At 35.1% G+C, this 21970-nt stretch overlaps 2 protein-coding genes across 2 annotated transcripts; one reads left to right on the top strand and one right to left on the bottom strand.

The window, feature by feature from the left end:
• Nucleotides 1-14490: 14490 nt before the first annotated feature.
• LOC113324451 (calmodulin-like protein 6) lies at nt 14491-15081 on the top strand. Its single transcript, XM_026572772.1, has one exon. The coding sequence runs from the start codon at nt 14491-14493 to the stop codon at nt 15079-15081; it is 591 nt and encodes a 196-aa protein (XP_026428557.1).
• A 601-nt stretch (nt 15082-15682) lies between these two features.
• On the bottom strand, nt 15683-18208 carry LOC113323177. Its single transcript, XM_026571453.1, has 5 exons — nt 17817-18208; nt 17078-17142; nt 16903-16963; nt 16672-16818; nt 15683-15994 (listed from the first exon to the last, which is right to left on the bottom strand). The coding sequence occupies exons 1-5, from the start codon at nt 18085-18087 to the stop codon at nt 15861-15863; spliced, it is 678 nt and encodes a 225-aa protein (XP_026427238.1). The 5' UTR covers nt 18088-18208; the 3' UTR covers nt 15683-15860.
• Nucleotides 18209-21970: the final 3762 nt, after the last annotated feature.

The raw sequence follows: 21970 nt of genomic DNA, 5'->3' as shown, positions 1-21970 counted from the left end.
TACCGGTTTCTGAATTAAAATTTGGTGGTGTACTTGGTACCCCTTTTCAGGTCGCAACTGGAATGAAGTCAAATTTTGATCGACTTTTATCGAGAGATGTTTTGTACAATCTTTTTCTTTCTTACATGTGAATTTATAGTCTAATCAGCATATAACTATAGACGCGTAATTTCTTATTTTTTTATAGTTACATACTTACATACTTGCACCAATATTCATCCAAAACATAAAAGGACTTTATAATAATTTGAAAATATGGATTTTATTAAGCTTTACCGAAATCAAGGAGACACCAAACATCTTAATAATCTGAAAAACCTGACATTTTTTTTTGTCTGAAACTAAGTCTCAGAGAAGTTCAATGAGAAATCATCTAAGTCGTTTCCCAAATACTCATATTGTTGGCCCAGATAGAATAACTAGGGGTTTAGCAGTGGTTGGGTAGATGACTTTTATTTTGAAGTGGTGCAATGGAACCTAAATATGATTAGTTTAATTGCAAAAAACTTTCCTTCAAAGGAATGGTATTAACATGTTTTTATGGTTCACCTAGAAAATAATTTTTCTTATAAATAATGGGGTATCTAGAGGACATTGCACACAGAGGCAATCTAAACTCAATGCTAAGGCTAGTAATAGGTGATTTGAATATTATTTTTAATAGTGAGGAAAAGGAAGGCGGTTTATACTTCAATAAAAATTGAAATGTAACCAATTTTAAAACAGATTCAAAGAACATGCTTATAATAGAAGTGTTTTCACTTGGAGTAATAAAAGAGAGGGAAAAGCTAATATCAAGCAGTGGCTTGGCAGAGCTGTTTCTAATGGTAAATGGAATTTAGAATTCACTGAAGCAAGTTTATACAATATGGTAACAGTAGGTTAAGGTCATGGACCTATATGCGTCTCTCTAAATGTTATAGATAAACATTTATCTGCTTTGTTCAAATTCTTTGACACATGGATGAAAGATCCATATTTCCTTGAGGTGATCAAGGGTTCATGGAAGTTAAACTATGAAAATCCCTTAGCTAATGTGATGAAAAATCTACCTGTCTTAGGAATAAACCTGAATGTATAGAGGAAAAATATTTTTGAAAAACCTACTAAGAATATAAAATATTTTTTAAAAAATATTGAATCTTTATCTTATAAACACGGTAATATAATAATAGTTTGATAAATTCTAAAATGTTAGAGCTAGACTCTTTATATGATACTCAAGAAGCTATTGCGAAACAACAATCTATTTGAGAGAAAAACACTGAATTTGTTCATGTTACAACTTTGAAAAGAACGCATACAGGAAAAAAATTATCAAACTGTAAACAACAGAAATGAAATAGAAGAAGTTATAACTTCATAATTCTCAAAGTTATTTATTGAGATCCAACTGTAATTACTGAGGAAATATTTTCTACAATAACAAATCCAGAAGAGATTTGGGAAGTGGTGAAAAACCTAAAACCTAGTAAGTCGCCGGGACCGGATGGTCTACCAGTGAGTTTCTTTATGCATAATTGGGAAATTGTGGGAACCCAAACAGTGGATGTACAGTGCAAGACTTTTTAAAAACAAGAACTCTAAACAAATTAATACTTGAATAAAACTTCCATGTTCCTCATCCCAAAGTCTAAAACTCTGAAAACTCCTTCAAATGTCTGGCCCATTGGTTTTTGTAATACACCTTACAAAGTCATAGCTAAGGTAATGGAGAATAGACCTAAACAATACTGAAGAAAATCATTTCTCCACTTCATTCAACTTTTCTTTCATTTAGGCAAATCTCATACAATATTATTTTTGCTCATGAGATTGGGCATTCCATGAAAAAAAAAAGTAAAAAGAAAAACTGGCAACACCTGAGTGAAAATTGATATGTCGAAAGCGTTCAACAGAGCCAATTGGAAATTTCTAATATAAACTTTTAAATCTTTTGGGTACAACAATGAATGGTGTGAGTTGATCTTTCAGTGTCTTTCAACCTCTTTTATTGTTCCACTTCTAAATGGAAGTCCGTACGAAGTATTCAAACCTTCAATAGGAATACGACAAGGGGGTCTATTATCCACTTATCTATTCATTCTATGCATAGAGGTTTTTTGGAGCCTTGTCATCCATTTGGAAACTAAGAAAAAAGTCATAAGAATAAAACTAATAACAAATGCAGTCTCTATTTCACATGTTTTTCGTCGATGATCTGCTTTTGTTCATTAGAGCTGACTTTGGGAGTTGTAAGAACTTGTTAGATGTTATAAGTAACCTTACTGCAGCATCAAGACAAGTTATAAACTCTACAAAGTCAGGATTAGAAACCAAAAAATAAAAAAATCGATACGAGAGATACTCATTTAGGAGCACCTCTCTTCATAGATAAGTCAAAATTAAAAGCTTTTGATTGAATCATAAAAAAAAAAAACAAAGAAGAACATAGTAAAAGGATGGATGGGAAAAATTCTTTCCTAACCTAGAAAATTGATACTAAACAAATATGTGATGTCCATCATGCCAATTTTTAACATGGGCTATCTTGTTTTACCAAAAAAGTAACAACAAGAATAAACGCAATACAGAGGGACTTCTGGCGGGGTAAATACACAAATTTTGAAGTAGTTTACTTAAAATATTTTGATTTCTTATGCAAACCCATTGAATTGGGAGGCCTAGGTTATAAGGAAGCTAATAAAGTCAATCAAGTTGTGTTTATCAAAATAAATTGGAGACTGGTTAGCAACCAGAAATACAGTCTAAGAAAAAGTATTCCAAAATACAGGGGTTCTATGCTCTAAGAAAAAGGCTAAAACTTCATACATATGGATGTGTATCCCGCAAGAAATACAACAAATAAAATAATACAGTAAATGAAAGGTAAGAGATGGAAATTCAATCCACATTTGGAATTATATGTGGATTTCATAGAGAGAAAAGGTTTTGGAAGAAACTTCGTCTCAATCCAATCATGATATAACACTTGTGTCAGAGTTGATAGACTCTAACACAAAGAAGAGGAATCTATAATACAAAACAGAATGGGTTTTTGATCTTGGACGGTCGGATAACATTTTGAGAGACAAAGGTTGCATCCGACCATCCCAGTCTCATCCGAGTGAAAGACATCCGACGGTTGTCGTTTCTGAAACCCCTCTCATTATGAATCAAGCATCACCTCTTAACTCAAGATATTCAAAGAAACATTAAATGAAATCATAATATATCATACATGTATTAATTGGATTTTAGTGGTGGCGTGATGAATCTAATAGGAAATGACATTTATTTTTTTATTTCTATTCATAACTCATAAGTGAGATATGCATACACACTATTACTTAAATGATTTTGTGTTCGTTTTTGGATAATGTATATGAATAATTTTACAATGTATCTATAGACATTATTTTCGCTTAAAAAAAATAAAACTACCTTGCAAAGGAACACGATTTAAAGTCCGGAAAAATAAAATAAAATTACACCATTCATATATCATATTAAAGCAGTGTCATTACGGCACGAACTATCTCTATATATTTATTAGAACTCTCTGTTAACCTCATGCCATGCCATTACGACACGAGTTATTTCTAGTAAGGCTACAATACAATATATGTTTAATAGCATTGTGGTTGCAGGGATTTTAAACATAAAACTTTACATAACACAAGGAGGAATGCTAAAAGAGGAAAGGTTGAGATAGTCCTCAACAGGAAATTGCGATTATGCGGTGAAATCGCTATATTTAAAGCTTCAAAATCCATCAACTTCTGTCTCTACAAAATCAAAGAAATTATGGAAGATCTTATGGAGTATGGACACATCTGAAAGGATCAAACTGTTTGCTTGGAAATGCTTGCAAGATGCATTACCAACAAGACAGAAGTTAGGATCTATTCTTCACATGGAAACTCAATGTGTTTTCTGTGAAAGTGCGGTAGAATCTACACAACACCTGTTTTTTTAATATGCCTTCGCAAAGTCTATGGAGAGCTTACCTTCGATGCAGTTCAAGTATCTTTTAACTCAAGTTTTGATAACTCTTTTCTAGCTAGTTACAATGTCTAGAGAGAAGGAAATATAAATGTTATTTCTATGGCATTAGCCTTTACCAAATGCTGGAACATTTGAAAGAGGTGCCTAAATTTTTTTAAGAAATAAAAGTATAACTCCGGTACAAGTGGCTCTACAAATTGCGAGACACTTTCAGTATTGTCATCCAAATTCTGACCAAAATCTGATGATATTTTTATTTTTTTCAATGCAAATAATAACAAATTGGATATGTCTTGCTTCGTATGACTTCAAATTAACCGTGATGCTTCTTGGATTTCATAAAGAACAAATAAAGGGTTCGGTTTTCTTTTCCAAACTGGACAGGAATCTTCAAAGGAGCAAGCTTTGGAATATGCAGAACTACATCGTAGAAAAAGCGGAAGCATCAGCCACTCTGCAGGCAGTTATTTGGGCCAAAGAAAAGAATACTAAAAATATGGTCATTGAAGGAGATTCCTTATCAGTTATTCACTATGTACAGGACACAAACAACTCAATGCAAAACTTAGACGCATCACTATCTTTGCAAGCCGGTTAATCTTATCTTTTGGGCTTTTAATTTGCAGACAGAAATGCAAATGGAGTAGCATACTTACTGGCTAAGGGGCGAAGAAAATCAAATAATATGACTCTTTGGGAGAACTCAGCTCCAAACTTTGTTAATTCCTAGAATAATGTTCAACCATGTCAAAGATCGCATTGTAAATATTCAGAACTACTGTATGATGTAACCTTAGCTGAAATTACTCCTATAGATTCGGTTATCGTGAGGAACACCTCCACGGTGATCGTATCAATTGAAAAATCATAAGATTTGCGGAATCTCTTATTTTTCTATATATATACCTTATTTTATGGGTACATTATTTATATGTCCCTACTTTTAACACCTAATAAATATATCCTTATACAACAATAAATATGTCCCTACTTTTTAATAACCTTATCCATTTAAAATTAGATTACCTTAATACCCTCACCCATGTAATATCTTTTTTATTTCAAAAATGGAACAAATTTCTTCCTCTATCACTTCACCACCACCACTAGCACCAGCACCACCAACATTCAACTACCATTCCACCACCACCGTTCAACAACCACCACCTACCAACTGCCACCACCGTTAATATTCCACCAACACTCCTTCACCACCACCATCATTACACCACCACCAGTCCACCATCGTTACCACCACTAGTCCGTCGCCACCGCCGCCGCCACTACTGGTTCAGATATTTTTGTATCAACAGCAGTAGTTGATCCATATAAAAATAGAACCAACAGTAGAATTTGATCCAATTTAGGGGATCAACAACGGTAGTTGATCAAAAAAAAAGGATCAACAGTAGAAGTTGATCCAATATAGGAGATCAACAATGGTAGTTGATCCCCTAAATTGGATTAACAATGAAAGTTGATCCATGTAAATAGAGTGAACTTGGCGTGACTCGAACACGCATCATCTGACATGGAGTCAGTCATGCTACCATTGCACCACAAGTTCCACATTGGAAGAAATTTACATGATTTAAACTACAAGCATGATTATACTAATCCAAGAAAATGTTGTCAACAAATAGGAGTTGAAAGTATCAACAACAGTAGTTGATCCCATAAAAAATTGGATCAACAACAGTAGTTGATCCCATAAAAACACCTAAACAACAACAATTGATCATCACCTGTAGCTTCATAAACAACAATCCATACTAGCGATTCCAGATTCATGGAAAACAACACCAACAATCTTTGAGACGTCTCCCTGTAGAAAACCCACTATCATCAAGCATTTGTTACTTTACCATCTAACTACACGACCTTGACACCCTTGAGCTTAATGTTTCCCCGAAGAGCAATTGTTATTTCTACCTGCAATTTTCTTCGCATTCATTATGATCAAGCCATTTGCCAACAACAACAGTGTTTAGAACAACCAAATCAGCCTAATAGTTGTCTCGTCATTTGCTAACCAATGGATTAAATTTTGATAGTGTGCTTGTGCAGTATTGGCACATTTGCATCTAGTGTTGTGAACATGATGAGTTTGTTTCTTTTAGAGGTGAAAATAAGTCAACATAAACTTATCATGAAGGCGAAACCATTATCTTTCCTACTCAGATTTATACAGTGAAAACTTTCTCTCTTCAGTTTCTACATCAGGTTCACTTAACATCACTACTACTATTATAAATTGATATTTATTGAACATAGGTTGAACAACATACCTACCGCAGATTGTGAGCTTCAAATTTATTTTCATTCTAAACATAGGTAACCAAACTTCACAAACGAGCCCATTGTAGATTACTGCAGATGAACCACAATATGAATATGAACTAAATCTAGATACAGCTAAATTTCTGTGATAACAACCTTGAAAATCCAGCATAATGTGTTGTTTTATGATCCCAATCAAATTTCACATACAAATGCTATAAAACGAATATAAAACCAGTACTCGTTGTAGAATTAGAACTAAAAACAAGTAGTTTACCTGAACAATCAGAAACAACCTTACATAAAAATATGAACAATCCCCAAAGCGTAATGTCACCACCACCACAACCACCATTAGGATTAGTTATTAAGCTTCAATAAATCAAAAATGCAAATGTAAACCGAAAATTACCAGAAATTCAAATCTAAAATTAGATCTCTCCATCTCTCACTTAAGAAGAAATGTTTCAATTAAGAATAAGAACTTTTAATTTCGGCGGAAGATTCTGATGTAGTTTTTAAGTGGTAGTAAAGTTCGTTCAACTCGGATTGTGTAAAGGTTTGATTTAAGAACTAAGAATAAAAATACTAAAAATATATTCACAAGGTTGTCACGAATATCGAGAGGTACTGAGACTTAGGATTTCACTACTAATCACATTCAATTGGTTCATATGATGACTCATAATAATTCTAGCTCTTTTGTTGACTCTTTTCTTTGCCAAAAGTAGATTTTATAAAGAATTAGATGTAAATCAAAAGCATGACGCATCAAAAGTTCCTAAAACCCAGCATGCGACATCAAACAAAATCACAACTAATCAAGAAAAATCATAAATCGATTAAAACAAGTGCAAAAGTCATAAAGAATCAATTATAGTTACCAAGTGATTGTGAAATATGGCTTCCTCCATCATCCCAGTGTTGGGGTTTAGCTCCTCATGTCAAAAACACGCTCAAAATATTTAATCATGGCTCAAATAGGTGTTTTTATTGAAGAAGTGAATCTGTAACAGATATAGTTGTTACAGAATCCACTGTTACGGAAGCTGCCCTTACAAATAAATTCTAACAGGAATAGTTGTTGCAAAGCTGTTACAAAGGTATTGGATTTGAAAGATTAGGTAACGGTTTCTTGCTAAGTTGCGAAGTGTTCTACGACGTTGTTCTTCAGCAGCAGAAACGTCTTCTCTGCAACTCTTGATTTTCACCTCTACAGCTTCACCAAGCCCTAAGCTCGGTCCCCCAAAGTCTCGACCCCCTTCTATGAACTCCCAGCAACTTATATATATCCAACAGAGCGAATTAATCTCCCCAAAACTTCTCGAAATCTCTTCTTTTTTTTTCTTGGAAGTTACGGCAATAATCTCTTCCCAAAATTGTTTCACGCGTTTCTGAGCTTTCCAACTTATCTCAAACTCTTCCTTAGATAGATATGTATCTTTGGGAAGAGTTTCTTGCCTTTAGTCTTCCTAGAATTCCAAAAATAAGTCATACAGAGACCCGTGCAAAACCTGACTTCTATTTTTTTTTCCGGCTATTGTAGCCAATTTGGGTTCAAACAAAAGACTTCACCAGGCCTTTTTAGGCCTAGGGAGTAAACCCAATCAATTTCATCCATTGAATCACTCTGGAAATAGATCGAATTCAATCCCCAACTCTGCCAGTTGCATGCATATTTTTCCCGCCAAAAACTAAAAAACTTGATTCATCTCCTGCGGATTGTCTAGCCAATTCGGGCAAAAATAAGACCATTACCAGCCCTATTTAGCCAAGAGGAACAAACCCATTTGATTTCAGCCATTGAATCTCCCTAGAACACCTTCAATTCTTCAACCCTAATTTTGTTCTTATTTTCCCTCCAAAATTCAAATTTCAAATGAAGAAGATAACCTCCCCTTATCCAGCAGTGGTTTCCCTTTAGCAGCTGCCTGAAAATGGATGCTCCTTAGTAATTAGGCTACCCCTTATCCAAATTGAGAGTCCGCATAGTAATTTTCTCCCACGAGCGCAAAAACCACTTTTTTAGCCAATTTCGCCGCAAAAGCTTATTTCTCCAAAAATACCTACAGGGACATAAAAAGCCATAATAAATATAAAATCGAGCACTAATAATATATACAATTGAGATTATATAAGACAAAAATGTGCCTATCAAATACCCCCAAACTTATTATTTGCTAGTCCTCGAGTAAATTAAATAAAATAAAAACCTAACTCACTGACGCAGGCATCGTCGATTGCATTTAGCGTATGCAATAAGCCTTTAAACCCCTAAGTGTCCCTAGTGGCGGAGTGTTGTCTCCGGAGGGCTTACAAGAGATATACCCACAAAACCTTTCCACTCCAGACCCTAGCTATCTAGGCAGAACCTTGGAAGGCACTAAAGAATCTCCTTGGTTGGCATACTTATTGACTACAGGAGGAAGTACCCTGATGCGAAATTCCAATTGTTGTACACGAGTTTGCACTCAAGCATACTAAAATTCATATAAAGTGACAGAGCTCTACTCAGATAGTCGCACTATGGACATCAATATCCGGAGTCAAAACTAATCACATGGATAGATCAAGAATATGGATATAGAGAAAAACATAGATGGTTTTGATGTTCACTAAGTGAACGGCGTTTCCCATATCTGTCTGAAGGCCTCCGCCAGAATGAACCTATCCTAATGGATTGAGATACTGGTCTGACTAATATCAACACAACTGGCATATACAAGGGAACCAATGATCGATAATCCTAATTATAGTTCAACACAACTGGCATATACAAGGGAACCAGTGGTCGACTATATTCACTGAATTTATTTTTATTTTTATTTTTTAGCTTTTTCGTTTCATTCATTTTTTTTTTGATCTGTTTGGTCTAATTGGTCTGGTCTTTTTTTTTCTTTTTCTTTGTAAATCAATCACTCTAATTCACCCTAGCATTGGTAACAACTTGAATCGTGGCCCCACCTATCACTTAGAGAAACATGGTTTAAAAACAAAATAAAATAAAAATAGAAGTGAAAAGGACTCAACGAGACATGGTGAAACTATCATGTTATTTCTAACACCTGAGCTCTGTGCTTTTATGAATAGACTCTTCTAGATGTTTCCATCTAATCAGATTGGTTCCTCAACTCCTACGATCAAAATGCTTCCATCCACTTAGATTAGTTAGTGCAATCCTCAATAGGCATAAATTTCTAAGCTCTGGAGTTTATTTATTCATACTGCAACTAAAAAGTTTCTCCCACACCCCCAAACTTAAATCTAACATTGTCCTCAATGTTCTAAAGATGAAATTAAAAGCATGAACAAGGAGAAACTGTTACCATTTGAAGCAAAAGAGATAAGGAAAGATATTACCGTGTCGCATGAATGTTGGGTTACCTCCCAAGAAGTGCTAAGTTTTCAGCCAGACTAAGAAAGGATTAGTCACCTCATAGAATCATAAAGTAATAGCCGAAACTTTTGTGGGTCATCAAAACCAAATAGAGCTATCACAAATAAAAGGAATCTGCAACCTGTCAAGAAAATAAACAAATAAAGCACACCCTTGTCTAGTTTCCTGTTTAAGACAACTACATCTAGTTGTGGTTCAGGTTCAGGTTCTATAACTGGGTCCAAATAAAATATTTTCATGGGTTGGAATTCCTCAAAGCTAAGATCCGGTTCAGGTATTAGAGTCTGAAGAAACTCAAGTAAAAATTTAAAAGCACATAATAATAACCTGAATAATTGAGGATCCTTAAAGTCAATCAATTTTGACTCACACAATCGACCACGATGAAACTGGTGGTCAATCTTAAGCAAATGTATCGACCCTAATCTCTTAAAGTAATTAGGTTTAGTCTCAAAACTAAATAATTGACACATCTGAAATTTATACGTTCCCATAATTGGTTGAAAAATATTTGGTGGGAAAACAAAGTCGATCTTGGTATCATAGCCTGGTCTATCCTCATCAACCAGAGGATGGGTTTCTAACAACTGAACTTCCTTATGGATATCACTAGGTTCAGGAAAACGTGTATGAAGATAATCTTGCAAAATGGTTGAGGCACATATGTCAAGTCCGAAGTGAGGGACCTTTCTAAGAGTTAAGGCACATGGAGAATGATAATCACCCCCAAACTTAGAGTTTTGGGTATCTCTAGATAGACTAGCTACAATTTCCTTAATTTATAGATCGTTGGAATCCTGAAAATAGTCAATTGCTTCTTCTAGGTTATACTCAAGTGACGCATCCTCACTCATATTTAATAGTTGTACGAGTTCATTTTCTTCGTCTAAGACCATTGTTTCTAAATCCCTAGACTCTAAAACGGTATTCTCAGAATAAACTCGTTCCTCTAAACCATTATCGACTTCGTAATCAAAAGGAAATACTACATCATCTAAAGAAGTGGTATCTCTAATCAAATCCTCGTCCTTTTGAATAGGTGAATAATCATTAAAATTATCAGGATCTGAACCAGAAATAACACTAACATCATAAAGTTCATTTGGAGTAACAAATTCCTGATCACTATACCTACATATTTCAAATTCTTCATTAACACTATCTACATCATAATCATCATAATAACATGAAAATGGTTGAAACTCATCTAAACAAGTAGTGTTACCAATTTTATCCTCGTCATCTTGATTATGCAAATAATTATCCTCATTTTCAAGGGTACTATTGGAATCACTGTATTGGAAATTAATATTATTTCGAGTAATTCTTTCGTTCGTCTCAGCTATCAACTTGAAGGATTCCTCTATAGAAAGTTATGTTTCGTCATAAACTAAGTTATTCATCTCAGCTAACTTACGTGTCGACTCCTCTAATTTCCTGAGGGACTCTTCTAAAGGAGAAATATAAGAATTTTGCTCGTATGACCGGTGCGTGTGTGGATAGTAATTGGGATCATCAAGGTATGATCCATAACCTTGAAAAGGCTGATGTTCCCAACCACTATTCACATTATGGTCAAAGTAGTAACGTCCATTTTGAAACTCAGTCGGATATTCGTTGTATTGGCTCTTGTAATACCAGTTCGACATTCTATTGCAGGGGTGTGAGCTGTCACACAAAATAAAACCCACTGACAGGGGATTCTTGGGTGGATAGAGTCTTACCTCCCGTACCAGACGGGCGATAAACCGTTGAAGTCGACTCAGGCCACCGACTCCGATGTCAGTGTACGAACCCGAGGGGACGAGACAATATCGTAACTGTCGTCCTTCCCTGCAAACAGTTTATATTTAATCTTAACCCTTCCGTAGGGTTTTAAAAAATAATGTCCAGTCCAAAAATAAAGTCCAAAAAGTGTCCAAAAATAAAAAGAAAAATTACAAAAACTAAAACCCTATTTACAGTTTCTAAAAATAAAACAAAATAACTATATACAAAATATTCTTCTTCACTCCTTTCGGATTCCTCTCTTCTTTCCTTCTTTGGCGATGCTTTCCTTTTATAGTACTTTTTTCTTTCCTTGTAGCTTCGCTCCAATATGAAAAGAATCGAAAAATACCAAAGGCGTAAAAGAGAACGAAAATTCTAAAAGAAATAAAATAAATCTAAAACCTAAAACCTAAAACCTAACATAAATCTGCGTCGGCGGCGCCAAAAATTGATGTAGTTTTTAAGTGGTAGTAAAGTTCGTTCAACTCGGATTGTGTAAAGGTTTGATTTAAGAACTAAGAATAAAAATACTAAAAATATATTCACAAGGTTGTCACGAATATCGAGAGGTACTGAGACTTAGGATTTCACCTCTAATCACATTCAATTGGTTCATATGATGACTCATAACAATTCTAGCTCTTTTGTTGACTCTTTTCTTTGCCAAAAGTAGATTTTATAAAGCATTAGATGTAAATCACAAGCATGACGCATCAAAAGTTCCTAGAACCCAGCATGCGACATCAAAAAAAATCACAACTAATCAAGAAAAATCATAAATCGATTAAAACAAGTGGAAAAGTCATAAAAAAATCAATTATAGTTACCAAGTGATTGTGAAATATGGCTTCCTCCATCATCCCAGTGTTGGGGTTTAGCTCCTCATGTCAAAAACACGCTCAAAATATTTAATCATGGCTCAAATAGGTGTTTTTATTGAAGAAGTGAATCTGTAACAGATATAGTTGTTACAGAATCCACTGTTACGGAAGCTGCCCTTACAAATAAAATTTAACAGGAATAGTTGTTGCAAAGCTGTTACAAAGGTATTGGATTTGAAAGATTAGGTAACGGTTTCTTGCTAAGTTGCGAAGTGTTCTACGACGTTGTTCTTCAGCAGCAGAAACGTCTTCTCTGCAACTCTTGATTTTCACCTCTACAACTTCACCAAGCCCTCAGCTCGGTCCCCCAAAGTCTCGACCCCCTTCTATGAACTCCCAGCAACTTATATATAGCCAACAGAGCGATTTAATCTCCCCAAAACTTCTCGAAATCTCTTCTTTTCTTTTCTTGGCAGTTACGACAATAATCTCTTCCCAAAATTGTTTCACGCGTTTCTGAGCTTTCCAACTTATCTCAAACTCTTCCTTAGATAGATATGTATCTTTGGGAAGAGTTTATTGCCTTTAGTCTTCCTAGAATTCCAAAAATAAGTCAGACAGAGACCCGTGCAAAACCTGACTTCTATTTCTTTTTCCGGCTATTCTAGCCAATTTGGGTTCAAAAAAAAGACTTCACCAGGCCTGCTTAGGCCTAGGGAGTAAACCCAATCAATTTCAGCCATTGAATCACTCTGGAAATCGATCGAATTCAATCCCCAACTCTACCAGTTGCATGCATATTTTTCCCACCAAAAAATATAAAACTTGATTCATCTTCTGCGGATTGTCTAGCCAATTCTGGGCAAAAATAAGACCATTACCAGCCCTGTTTAGCCAAGAGGAACAAACCCATTTGATTTCAGCCATTGAATCTCCCTAGATCACCTTCAATGCTTCAACCCTAATTTTGTTCTTATTTTCCCTCCAAAATTCAAATTTCAAATGAAGAAGATAACCTCCCCTTATCCAGCATTGGTTTCCCTTTAGCAGCTGCCTGAAAATGGATGCTCCTTAGTAATTAGGCTACCCCTTATCCAAATTGAGAGTCCGCATAGTAATTTTCTCCCACGAGCGCAAAAACCACTTTTTTAGCCAATTTCGACGCAAAAGCTTATTTCTCCAAAAATACCTACAGGGACATAAAAAGCCATAATAAATATAAAATCGAGCACTAATAATATATACAATTGAGATTATATAAGACAAAAATGTGCCTATCAGATTCGAAGAAGATTTCTCTGTTGTTGTTTCTGAGTTTGATGATATTGTCACCGTAGTGAGGTTTGAGAAGTTGCAGTGAACAAATCTCTCTCACTCTCAAACGATATTGATTCTCTCTAGGTTTAAAATTTCTCTCCATCTTGCGATGGAGGTGGTGGCGGCGGGTGGTGGTGATGCCGATAGAGGAGGAAAGAGAAGAGAGATCTTTTTTTTCAGATCTGAAATCGGCAATCCCTAAATTGTTTAAAAAAATGGGATATATTTAGAAGTCCCTAAATTGTTGATGGGCCCCTGATGGGCTTATGGATAAAGAGAGACATAATTATTATGTGATAAGGATATTTGTATAGACCATCATAGGTAGGGACAATAATTCAATTACCACTTTATTTATTTTTGTTTTTCTAAAAAAGAAAAAAAGTGTGAAAGTCACTAGGGATATCCAATAATTGGAAGTCGTGTCGTAGTCAAGATCCAAGTCAACTAACTGAGAGAAATTTCAGGCTAAGTTCCTAAAAAGAAAAAAAGGACCAGCAGCAATACCTGTGATCTTCCTATTCTTTTTTTTTAAGCAGATCTTCCTACTCTATGCGTACAGTATTTCTTCGTTATTACACACCGTCACTGTTCCACTTAATCCAAACACATACAAAGCAGTTATTCGATCAGTGTCAAGAGTTTCTTAAAGTCAACAGTGAAAAGAATATCTATATCATGCCTCTTGAGATGAAAATAAAAAGTATACCTAAAAACACTCAAAGGAACTTCCACCCTAGCTTCCTTGTATCCTCCATGCTTTTGCTCAAGCTATCCACCATGCACAACAACTTATATATATAACTTGTGGTGTGATCTTAAATCGACGCACCAAAATTTATTAGCTTAATCACTAATTCATTTAGTAACATTACCTTGCCACCATTACTTGTTCCCAGTAACAAAATCATGACAGAAATGAGAAGCCCGCTATCTGGTTTTATGTTTAAGCTTTTCATGTTCCAGCTTTTATGCAATTTCTTTGATTATATCCTTGTTGAATTCCAACAGTTCTATGGCAAGTTTCGATGGTTTTTGTTCATTCACACTAAGGCTGAAAAATATAACGAAAATGATGATACCAAAATTTGTAGTGAGGACGTTTACTGCAAGGCTTGCATCCGAAATGAAGGAGCTTTATTTGAAGATGATGTTAACATAGTGTTTACGAAGCTTGAAATGAGTAGCAGTAGTAACAGTTATTTCAACAACAAAGAAGAATATGATGGCAAGTTATGTAGACGTTGTAGGATTCTGGAAGACACTTTAAGTTTGTTGGAAGAAGAAGATGCAACTGTGGAAGAACTGGAAGAAGCTTTTAGAGTGTTCGATAAGAACAGGGAAGGGTATATTGATGCAAGAAAGTTACAAGTAATTATGTGCAAATTGGGATTCAAAGAAGGAGAAAAGTTGGAAGATTGTGAAAGGATGATTAGCGTTTTTGATAAAAATGCTGACGGCAGGATTGATCGGTTTGAGTTCAGGAAAATGTTAGAAACAGTCGAATAACTAACTACTCATGCTTATTTTCGAATTAAGTTGGTGCGTTCCGCTAAGTAGATGTAGCTTATTGATCAGACTTGTTTCAGGTTTCCTATTATCCAAATCTTTCAGCGCACATACTGATTCTCCAAGTCCGAATTGATTTATGACTTTCCCAGTGAACAATAATGATAAATGCGCAGGAATGAACATCATAGACCTTATTAATCCTGCAGATGATTGCACTGTAGAGAAGTGGCAAGTGCTGCAAGTACTTGCAAGTCAACTGAAGTTATGATATGACATGTAACTAAGTTGCAAGAAACCGACCTTATATTAATACGGACTATTTTGATTATTTATTTTTTTTCACTGCGAAAATCGCATAAATAAACTTCTGCACAATGTATCTACAGTGTATCAAATACAATGTTTACATATATAGGCTGGTACTTTGTTGGTTGCAAGTTTACATAAACTGACGGGTGCCGACTAAGTTAAAATCTGCAACACCAGTAATTGACATTACAAAAACTGCTTCTTGGGTACATTATTGTGTGCTATTTCCACTTAGCAAAAGTCATTTATCAAGTCTTCGGTACTTCAATTATTTCGTGGAGAAAAAGCAAACACAAACGACTTTTAAGTCTTTACTTCTACTTGTCTTGAACTTAACTTCATTGGCATTTTTTCTCCATTTCATTATCTCAAGACCAATGGCAATAACTAACCCAATTTACAATCAAAGATAGCAGAGAAACTCTGGGTATACATAATTTACCTAAAATTCTCAGGATTATTGTCTCTTAAGTTGCTGTTTCTGATATATTCTCAGTTGGAACATCAGAATCAAGTTTCACTTCAAATTCTTGTTCTAGTTTGCTCGGAAGCTCCACATTCTTGAGTTTTGAAACACGAAACTTCGCTAAAGACATATCACCTGAAATGAAAAATGACAAAGCAAACACTTTGTATTATCTTTAAGAAAAACATTCCACTAGTAGTTGAGCATTACTGACACACCTTCCTGGATGGTCTGAGACTCTGGGCTATCTTTTATTCATTTACTTCCTTGTCTTTTTTAATGTTAAAATAGATCTTCATCAATTAACAATTCTAAGGTGGTTAATCTTAATCATATAAACCATTTCTCTCTTCTTTTTTTCTTGCTTTTGATATGCTTAAGAACTGTACTTGTAGCTAGCTCCAGTCTTTTGTTTAGAACACCCGCCTTTGAAAACATTTCTGGGTTCACATGTGGATTATCCAAGGTCGAACATGGTTGCCACGGTTCTCTTGTAAATTGTAACTCCTCCAATCACACATATAACCAATCACAGAACGGGTTTTTAAACATTAATTGAATTTTTAAGCTTTCGAACCATCTATCTGAATAAATACATGAAACGTTTTACATGGTTAATGATTTGGAGTGACTGTTTTCTAGACAGATGGTGTACATTCAGAGGAGAAACTTTTATGTGGTAAAATGATTTGGAGTGACTGTTGTCTAGACAGATGGTCTACATTCAGAGGAGAAATTAATATACACACAAAATTAACCACTTAAATGCAGCAGAAACTACTTAAACATGCGAGTAAGTTAGAGATTCGTACCAAAAGTAAGGCAATTTCCTGGCGACACCATGGCAACCACACCAGGACTAAGCCTTTTCTTGTCAATAAATGTTCCATTTGTGCTGTCAAGATCTGTAACTAAAAGATTTCCTTCTTTCACCTTAATCCGAGCATGAACACCAGATACTTGAAAGTTAAATAAACTGAAACAGGTTAGTGTTGGAGTGAAAACCAAATATTAGGTCGATAAAACAAGGCAGTTAGCATTACCTGTTGCCACAGGAATTACCATGTCTGCTTTCTCAGGAAGACGTCCCACAGTCACTACACTCTGGAGAATGAATACAATAAAAAGAAACAGGTTAAGCTCATAGTAGCAGTAACAGTAGATCTTCTGGTGAGTTGCTGGGATAGCTTGAATCATTTAAACAGCACAAGTACTTACTGAGGCAATCTCAAATGCACCTGGCATTGGAACATTGAAACCAATGTGTTTTGTATCCCCATCGCCTAGGATAAGTATAGAACCCAACATAGTGAGAATTAGGCATATTCACAATTACAGCTTACTAAAATAACAGGTACCAATTAAGGGTTGAGCTCCACCATCATATGTGATGATTAGGAAAGTTAGTTCAAGGGTTATCCCATCCGTGTGGCACAAAGTCGAGCCTTATTGGCACCACAAGGGAGATTTCTTCTATGATTACCCGCATGTTTGCTAGATAATCCAAGCGACATTTTCTTTCCCTTACTCAGTACCTTAGGAGTTGACCTTTTGGGTTTCCCACTTTGATAACATTTTATACAATCATTTGCTCTGAGGGACCCAATTGAGAGAGGAACCACAGTGTGTGTGTGTCAACAAAAAAAGTAAAATTGAACGATAATGAAGATTTTATAGATCAAAGAAGGGTGTGTATCAAATATTAAGGATGCCACAATCTTCCAATTCCTTCTGAGACATTTCTTCAGTCAACTCGAGACACACATCAACGTAGGTGAAACCATTTTCGGAGTATAAACATTGTATAAGCAAACAACTAGCATGAGAGAAACTCAATATAAAATCTAAACTATTTAAGAACAAAATCCTTACAACACATAGATACAATGGTCTTCATACTTCATATGCAATTTCTAATATGTTCTTTAAGTGTATAAAAAGGAAAGAAATCACAAACCTACAGGTTCAAGAAGCCATCTTTCTTGATTATCTGAAGAAATACTTTCTGTATTTGAAGATGCATGTATGGGTTTGAGACTCCTGCTTCTTCTTCTCGTTTCAGAGCTCCTAATATAACAGAGAGACTTGAACGTGTGAGGAGTAGAGATAGAACGTTGAGAATGGAAGGACAAATTTAAAGATTGAGCTGCAGCAGAAGAAGAGAAATCAGAAAGTTGGTTTTTATGGTTGATGTAATTGTAAGCAAGAGATGGTCCTATTGCATCCATGGTTGTTCTGTAACAGAGAGTGCGTATAGTCTTTTCTCTTTATGTTAATTAACTGGGATTTACTTTCTGTTTATCTTCGACAGAGATTTTTGTTTCTGAAAAGAGTGGCGACCGTTTAATGATCCGTCAAAATGGGATTTTGGATAAAAAGGGCAAGTTTTTGGTTGACAGGTGGTGCGGATACATCAAACCTACTAGATCGTCTACTATCAAGACTTGAGCAGTTCTCCCTATATTCCCATCCATGGTGACTAGTTATGGGGTGGTTTGGTGGTTGATTTATTGTCTTATGATTTAGGAATGTGGTTAATTGATAGTGAGGATATTGCTGCCAACTTAAACCTGAAATGAGTAGGTAACTCTGATGTTTATCTAAACTAGTATAACATTCACGCCTGATGTGTCTGTCATTTTGTACGTTCCGTAATTTTGTTGTTTTTCGTTGTGTGTCCGCATCCAATTCTTTTTTTTTTATTGCAACATGCCCTACGGTGTTTTTCTAAAAACGTTTCTCGTTCGATTTTAGTCATTGAATCTTATTTTAATCTGTAAAAAAGACGGCGTTGTTGCAAGTGAGCATCTCTTTATTGGGATAGCATTTTTTTATCTTTCTTTAGCTCTCGAAGTCGAGCTAGCTCGAAAATTCTCGGACTTCGACGTGGATGAGAACCCAAAGTTATATCTTGCAATGAATCCATATACAAATCAAAAGAAGGGTATATCATTTATATATCCCTACTTTTGACACCCAATAAATATTATACAACAATAAATATGTCATTACTTTTTAATAACCTTATCCATTTAAAATTAGATTCCCTTAATACCCTCACCCATATAATATTTTTCTTTATTTCAATATACAACAAATTTATTCCTCTACCACTTCACCACCAACACTAGCACCACCACTACCAACATTCAAATACCATTCCACCACCACCTACAAACCGCCACCACCACTCCTTCACCACCACCATTACACCACCAGTCCTCCACCACCACTAGTCCGCCGTCGCCGCCACCACCACTAGTTCAGATATTTTTGTATCAACAATATTAGTTGATTCAAATAAAAATAGAACCAACAGTATAAGTTGATCCAATTTAGGGGATCAACAATGATAGTTGATCCAAAAAAAGGGATCAACAGTAGAAGTTGATCCAATTTAAGGGATCAACAATGGTAGTTGATCCCCTAAATTGGATCAACAATGAAAGTTGATCCATGTAAATGGAGTGAACTTGACGTGAATCGAACACGCATCATCTGACATGGAGTCAGTCATGCTACCATTGCACCACAAGTTCAACATTGGAAGAAATTTACATGATTTAAACTACAAGCATGATTATACTTATCCAAGGAAATATTGTCAACAATAGGAGTTGAAAGGATCAACAACAGTAGTTGATCCAATAAAAAATTGGGTCAACAACATGAGTTGATCCCATAAAAATTGGGTCAACAACAATAATTGATCCCATAAAAATATATAAACAACATCAATTGATCATCACATGTAGTTTCATAAACAACAACATCTTCATCTCCTTCATTGCACTAACCACCAACGGAACCATAAACCACCATTTATAATCCATAGCAGCAACCGCTACTGTCTTCTATGAAGCTTCAACACCAATTCGAACCATCTGAACCAATTGAGCACCAAATCCTAAATCAAATATCCATCTCGTCAGATTTGATTTTGAAAATTAATCTTCAAAATCCCGAACCAGTCGGCAGCGAAAAAGGTGTTGATAGTTGTAGAGCTGGTGACGATGAAGATGGTGGTGGTGGGAGTGGTTTGGTTTGATTTGTTTCAATCACAAAACTCTCTATCTCTCAAATCTTAAATCTCTGCAACAAAATTGAAAATCATACATACCAAATCAGTATCTTCTTTCAATAATTCGAACATGCAAAGATCTCCCTGAATCTCCAACTCGAAATTATGAAATCGAAAACCAAAAACAAATTTGTCGATCCCTGAATCTGGAAAATCAATTTTTCAAATCTGTCGATCCCTGAATCTGGAAAATCAATTTTTAACCTAAGAAGATGAAGAACAATAATTAATAGGTTGAAAATCGAACATAAACATATTGATAGATCAACTGATTATAGTGGAGGACGTGTTGGTGCGGCGACAGAGTAGTTGGTGGTGATGGTAGTTGCAGACGTTGAAGGGAAGAAGATAAAGAAGAAGAAATAAAACCTTGATCCGATCTAAAAGAGGGAGGGATAAATATGGAAAGGACAAAAAACGTTATTGGACCTCTGATGGGCTTATAGATAAAGAAGGACATATTTATTATGTGATAAGGATATTTGTAAAGTCCATCAAAAATAAGGAAAAATATTCAATTACAACTCAAAAGAAATAGTGAACTAAAATTAGTCGGAGGGTCGAATAAAAGATGAATTCACAAACTAAAATTAAAGAGGGAATATTTTCTTAAGCATTTACACGAACAACTAATGTGACAAAGTCAAATTGAAAGATTACTAAGAGTAGGAGCATCAAAGAGTCAAATTGAGAGTTAACAGAGACTTAACATGAACTGGAACCATTGAGAGAGTCAATAGTTTTATAACATAATCAACGTAAAAAGAATACCCTAATAAAGTTGAAATAAATGAGACACCCATGTAAGAAAAATGATAATATTCTTTGGTATGATGGCCTCAAATTTCTACTTCAATTTCTAGTCCTAGCTCCTAACCGACACACAGAATATCACAACCAACACACAGATTTCAGGTGAACTGAAATTCTGTATATAAACCTGAACTATGGTACCTCTGCGTATTCAATACCAATAAGAGATATGCAAACCTCTGGGACATCGAAAGCATATAAATCATAATATCTAAAAGATATCATAGTATTTCTGTTTCGAGATATTGCCTTGAATATATGGGAAAATACTTGAACATTAAGTAATAAGAATTTAGTACATGTTCAAATACTATGTCGACCTCTTGTGAACTTTTCTTTATTAACCACTATATTTCGACATCTACATCAACCCTAAGATAACAGACAAACTGAAAATACATTTTTGGTTAATAAGGATCGGTTCTACTAGAGATCCATATATAATCAGTCCTAGTAGAGATTTTCCTTCTTAGGTCCATCAGGGATCGGTCCTAATATAGATCCTTTTAATCACTTTTCAACTAGGAAATATGTTTCGCAAGTCTAGTTCTTTAAAATATGTAATTGAACACAATTTTAAGGTACGAATTACACCGGATGTTCAATACACTAAATAATAATGAATTACCAATTAGTGGTACGCCGATTCTAGAAAGCCCATAGATTCGTAACTCTATATACCAAAGTTGTATGAAACAACTAATAAATATTTTCTTCACACTATTATCATTGTATAATGACCAAGTCATCGACACAAGAGATAAGTTACAAACTATACTCTGTATGTTGTGTTTTCAATAAATACTAACTTGAAAGTACATAGATAGAAATAGAACAAGTCAAGTTTGTATTACTAACCTCGAATTGAAGCATCATGTATTCGTAGATACCGATACGTTTCCAGGTTGAGCAACACGAGCGAGTCTCAACATTTTTATGTTTATAACCAAAGGTTGTTGACTCTAGTTATCAAATCAATCATCTTCGAATTTTAAAACTAAAACATGACAACCAAACCTGATATACCAACGCTTTGAGGGTTTAATTAAGTTATGCTCTAACAGAAAGTATCATAACAACCAAGTTTGGTACTACTTCGTAGGAATCACTGATTAAGCTAGATATAGGCTAACAAAAACTCTAGAAGCAAAATGTGTTAGAGCACTGCTCAGTCGAACTCGCAAGCGTTGTTATCTCAAGCTTGTTTGTCAATGTTA

The sequence above is a fragment of the Papaver somniferum genome, chromosome 11 (genome assembly GCF_003573695.1).
Source record: "Papaver somniferum cultivar HN1 chromosome 11, ASM357369v1, whole genome shotgun sequence".
NCBI lineage: Eukaryota > Viridiplantae > Streptophyta > Magnoliopsida > Ranunculales > Papaveraceae > Papaver > Papaver somniferum.
The sequence above is the reverse complement of the archived record's forward strand: the minus strand, read 5'-3'. Positions and strand labels throughout refer to the sequence as shown.